We start from the raw sequence: 5,566 nt of genomic DNA on the forward strand, positions 1-5,566 counted from the left end.
TGGTAGTCAGACGCGTTACAGACTGAGCCACCGCGGTTGTGATCTAATATATAAATCAATTCAAAGTCTATCATTACAATAACAATTGCAACGAAGTGTAATATTTAAAAATGTTTACATTAAAAGCCAATCAATTTTTTAGAAAATCGACATTTTGTCTAACTTGCATTTTCAGGGTATACATTTTTTCACAATGATTTGAAATATTTCAAATTCTAGTAGTACAATTACCAATGTCTCACGTTAAAATTATAAATGTAGACCTTGGGTTAAAAAAAATCAAGGAGGAATTCCGTGATCCCATCCCTTTAATATCTTACACTGGAGTTAAGATTAAAATAGGCATGAACGTGTGTTTTGCTGAAAAGTATAACATGTGTTTGAGTAAGCCACAATACTTTCTGTTACATTACCATAACCTTTTTAAAATCAAGAGAATGACCAGGAGTCTCCTGGAATCAAACTCACTCTCCCGGGCTCCCGGACAAACATGATTATCTTCCAGAATGACGAGATTTAGTATTATATTTTTGATTTTATCATTTTATTTTGGTATGAATTTCCCGAGCGAAGAATTTTTTAAAGAAAACCAAACAATTAAACTTCACAATATTATCTATGAAGACTCGTGAAAATGAGCCATTGTTGAAGTAAATTGGAGGAGGGAGAAATATTTTAAACCCATTGTTGCGCCAAAGCGTCTACACAAGAGCTGTAGAAAACAAAAAAAAAGGGCATGTCAAGAGAGAAAAGTAGAATGCAGCTTGCACCTTTCATAGGCAAAATATTAATTACATCTTGACTTTAACGAAGTTACACAAAGCAAAAATCTCAAGTCACTAATAAAGTAATAGATTAAATAAGTATGTTATTGCTATTCATATCGTTGGTATTGTTGATCTAATATTAGTTTCAATTGTATGTCTTCGCGAATGTTCATGTTCAAGCTACGACTCAAACTTGGAACCTTCGATAGATCATGAGTTGCCCATTCGACGCGTTCAGATATTTTTACATTTCGACACATTTATTTTTAAGACCACACAAAAAAGTAATTAAATAAAATCACTGACTCTAAGTGGTATATTAATCTAAGGAACAAATAACGTTAATTAAAGTATTGTATTTTCAATGGCTATATTTTTCACAGCTTAATTTCACTATGTTGAACTTTTGAAAAAGGTACTTTTGAATTGTATTAAACTGCAGAGTAAAATATACTATTGACCAATGCAAGTATACTTTTTTTAACGTTATTAAGTTTTCTGTAACTACAAGGAGAAAATGCATGACTTCCGTGATATGATATACACTTTCAAAAGTGTCGTGTGGACACAGTTACAATTTTAGGAAGATGAGAAAAGTTCCCGGGTTCGAGTCCACGCTTGGGCATGTGTGTTATTTGCGAGTATTACTTCATCAATATAATCTAATCATCACTCATCCTCATCGTCGGGATTAGCCAAAAATGGCAGAAAAAATTGACATTAATTAATTAATTAATACCGTAAAATCACTACAAATCGAACAAGCACAAAATTTTAAGTGGTTTTTTGAATTTTCATCTTTACTTACGAAGATTTCATCGAGCAAAATGATTCTAGAATGTTTTCTTAGTGATAGTATATTAACAAGCAATGTGTACCATAAAGATGCTCAGCTTTCATATTTACATACAAACACTATTAGTTTGAATATATTTTCATATTATTTACATGCACGGCAATAGTTATACATTTCTATTTATGTAACTATTGGCTATATTCCTATCGAGCAGATTAAAGGTACTTTTGAAATTGGTGATACCAATGGCTGAAAGGGATTGTCCTCACCGTGCAAATAATAAATAAAATGTGTATTAGTCTACTTTATATAAATAATAATCGAACAGAAACTGGATTTTTGAGATATTTGAACCAGTGGTCACCGTGAATCGAACACAGGACACTTCGATGTAACACAAACGAAACAGATGTCAATTAAATTGTGTTGTTTGTTAAGCCAAAATCCTATTTTCCGCACGAGATATCAAACTCACACTTGTGTTTACCATAAATATTTTTCTCAACATTTCAATACAAATGCTGGGTTCTTACTTTTAACGAACGTAGTTATTTCTATTACCTTGACCTTCGTGGGTTTTGTCCTTACACATTTTCTACAATTGCACGCAACATGAAGTAATAGTATGGTGTCCATAAGTATGTCAATATTTTGTTAGTAAACACAATAACATTTTCAGGGCTTCTCAGAAAAATTTAAAGAAATTTGAAATAATAAGCTATGCATTAAAGTCGTGTTAAATATTTTTTTTCTATTTCGAATCAAAATTAACGCTAACATAACGTGAGAAAAAACACTACATACTTTAATGCACTGACAGTACTAATTTTACAATTTTTTTTTCTTAAAATTTTTCGTCACATTTAAAAATTCTTTGCATTAACACAAAGCAAATAATTAACAGTAAATTGTTCTCAAAGAAGTCTTTAATCTTTTAACTAAGTGCTTATAATTCCTTCATTAACTGTTGAATATAATATAACTGTATTTCTTGTCTACGCCTTGTACAATTTCTCTGTTCAATTCCTTTATATAAAAACAATAAATGAAGTTAGATAAATATTGCAATGTTAGTTAACTACGAAAAGTATCATGAATAATATTAATATTGTAAAATATATGAAGTGGTTATAGGTTCATAATGCAACTCACCGAAAGATTTTTAACTCAAGGATGGGAAATCTGCTTCGTCGTAAACTTTGATTATTTTTTCGTCAGTGTTGTCTTGTCTTCTTCCACCTCGACCACGCCGCCCACGAGATGGCCCAAAGACCCTGGACCCTCGAGGTCCACGCCCCCTGCCCCGGGACATTCTTGCAGGAGAATCGGCAAAACGTATGTCGATGTCGAGAACTTGCTTCTGACGACCAGCCCGCTGAGGGTAGAACTCGTACTCCTGCTCGTCATCATCTTCATCGCTGCCGTCTTCAATCTTCTTCTTCAGAACGTACATCTTCTTCCACCGGCCAGGTTCCTCTCCTTCACCGGGGCGGCGAATGTTGAATGTGGGTTTTTGTCGGTTGCCGTGAAGAGACCTCCACTCATCCAATGTCAACTGTCGGGATTCATCCTCTTCATCTTCACGCGAGGGTGAGGGTGGTGGTGATGAAGGGATAGGTGCAGAATCGTCTTCATTGCCTTGTGTTTGCTCAGTCTGCTGTTCTGAAGCAGTTTCTTCAGCTGGTGGTTGTACAGGTGCTGGCTTCACCTCTTCTTCAACATCCCAGACTTCCTCCTCCTCTTCACGGGTCTGCTGCTGGAACTCGTCCTGGGGGTCGTCTCTGTAATTCCCCCAATTGCGAGCACCTCTCCCTTCACGTTTGTCCACGGGTTTGACTCCCGACTTATCAGAACCTGAGTGACGGTCAAATTCCCTTCTGGGACGGTACTCCAAGGGTCCCCTGGAACCCCTGCCACGGCCACGCACACTTGGTTGACCCCTTCTGGCGTATCTCTGAGGATCGCCACTTTCGAAACTGCTGTCTTTCACATAATCTTCCAGCTCCTGAGGAACATTCTTACTACGTTCCTCAGACTCGCCCCCACCAAGGAATTTCACACTGCGACCTTTTGGCACTTCCGAAACACTTTCCTCGATCGGTTTGGACTTCTGAGATGGTTTCAACACTTTGGCACTTCTGGTATCCTTCACCTGTTTCTTTCCCTCGATTTTCTCCGTACTGCAGATGTTTTCCTTACCTGAGAGCTTGTTTTTCTTCCGTTTGGCTTCTCTGGCTTCATGTGCCTTCAAGAAATCCAATGGATCCTCATCTTCATTGAGGAATAGTTCGTATTTGTTGGTCACAGAAACACCGTACAAGCTCTCCATCTTTCGTCAAACTTTCCAGAAGGCACTAAACACACGGCAATTTGGACGATTTGCAGTTAACATCAAAGTCCTATCGATGCAGCCTGGTTGGAAAGGAAAAATCTACGATTTGATGGAGCCATAACGAATTATGACAGGCTTTTTCCTCGAAAAAGCACCCACTAGCACAAAACATTTCTTTCCCCGTGCATACGTTGCTTGGCGATGCTCAAATGTTATCTTGTAACAACTTTAACGTTTTCTTTTCTTTCGTTTCGGAGCTTGAAACAAAACCACTTTCATTGTTGCTCGCGCAGGACAATAGCATTTATAAACACTACATGTTGATAATCCTGATTGTCTACTTTCCATTGTCGGAAAGTCAAGACAAATAATGGTTTGTTTTCTGCTCAAGCGAACTGCGAACTAACTTTACATTCTGCAAATTCTGTTCGTTTACTATTATAAAACATACGGTAAATCTACATCAAATATGCCCTGCATAATAAATTATAAAGTACTGTATTCCTACGCGTTTTTTTCCCGAACATGAAGCACAAAAGTTTGATATAAAGTCACATTGTACACGGAGGTTAATCGACTATGAACAGAAAAGAAATATAAACCAAGATTTCCCCCTTTCTTTCTCGTTTGAGTTTTTGTTCTTAAGCCCAATTAATGAACAGAAAGGCTATTCGGAATTAGAGCCAAGTTTAAAGTGGAATCAGAATTCAGAACCACTATGTTTCATTTCCCGTAATTGTTCACTTTTAACTTATTTCACGTAAATTTACGATCAGCTTGAGATCAAACCATTGTACAGTGGGATCCATGAGTATTACCGTCCACCACTATTTTCATTAATTTTTATCTTGCATCCTGTGTGTTTTTAAGCGATAGATTTTTATGTATGCTGGTGCAGAAGTTGCCAACAACTTGTTTTGAGTTTTCTTATAATTCTTGAAGTCTTACTGGGTCAAATAAAGTGCACGAACAAGGTGATGGACAATTTGCATGGTAATACTCATGGATCCCACTCTACTATTTAATGAGCATTTTACTGATGTATGCGTTCTTCCTACAATAGGTTTTGTTCCAATAATAACCAAGTCAATATTTTTGTACAGATCACAATTTATTTTATAGCCTATTGCAGTGGCGTACGCAAGGGGGGGGATTACGGGGTTTAAACCCCCCTTGAGCTTTTGAAATATTATGAAAAATGCTGTGGAAGAAAATAAAAATGACCAATTTATCACTGTCAAGGACCTGCGACAGTACTACTACTACTACTAATAATAATAATATAATAATAATAATTTGAATTATTATTCCCATGCAGCACGGAGAAAAGCACAGCATTCCAAACACGCGCCTTTAAGAGTGAATGCCTTGAAAATAAACACGAATTCTTGAAAATAATATATAAGGGCAACTATGATTTTAAAGAGCAAAAAAGTTGTTTTGTATCTCGGCTGCAACAATGTTCAATGATCATGTATTTTTTTGTGTGAACAATGAGCATGAACTAAAGAAAGTTCTTGGTTCGTTGAAAGCGGTTAATGTATAGACAAAGGTTAGGCCGACAAGAATAACTCAGTCACCTATCCGCCTTCCCGCGGCACGTTTTTCAAACGACAATAAGCTTAATTATTCTAAAATATTTTGTTGGTAACAACAGTGAGACAATCCAGA

General features: G+C 36.5%; 1 protein-coding gene across 1 annotated transcript; it reads right to left on the reverse strand.

Moving 5' to 3' along the window:
- Positions 1 to 2,321: 2,321 nt before the first annotated feature.
- On the reverse strand, positions 2,322 to 4,109 carry LOC145985885 (intracellular hyaluronan-binding protein 4.S-like). The gene has a single exon (XM_083120014.1). It carries the CDS (start codon positions 3,890 to 3,892, stop codon positions 2,726 to 2,728), a length of 1,167 nt encoding a protein of 388 aa, XP_082976140.1. The 5' UTR covers positions 3,893 to 4,109; the 3' UTR covers positions 2,322 to 2,725.
- Positions 4,110 to 5,566: the final 1,457 nt, after the last annotated feature.

This window comes from Lepisma saccharinum, chromosome 3 (assembly GCF_977018435.1).
Source record: "Lepisma saccharinum chromosome 3, izLepSacc3.1, whole genome shotgun sequence".
Lineage (NCBI taxonomy): Eukaryota > Metazoa > Arthropoda > Insecta > Zygentoma > Lepismatidae > Lepisma > Lepisma saccharinum.

What these genes read in the sequence shown, in the direction of transcription:
- LOC145985885 (XM_083120014.1), bottom strand. Translation starts at nt 3,892, where the DNA reads ATGGAGAGCTTGTACGGTGTTTCTGTGACCAACAAATACGAACTATTC.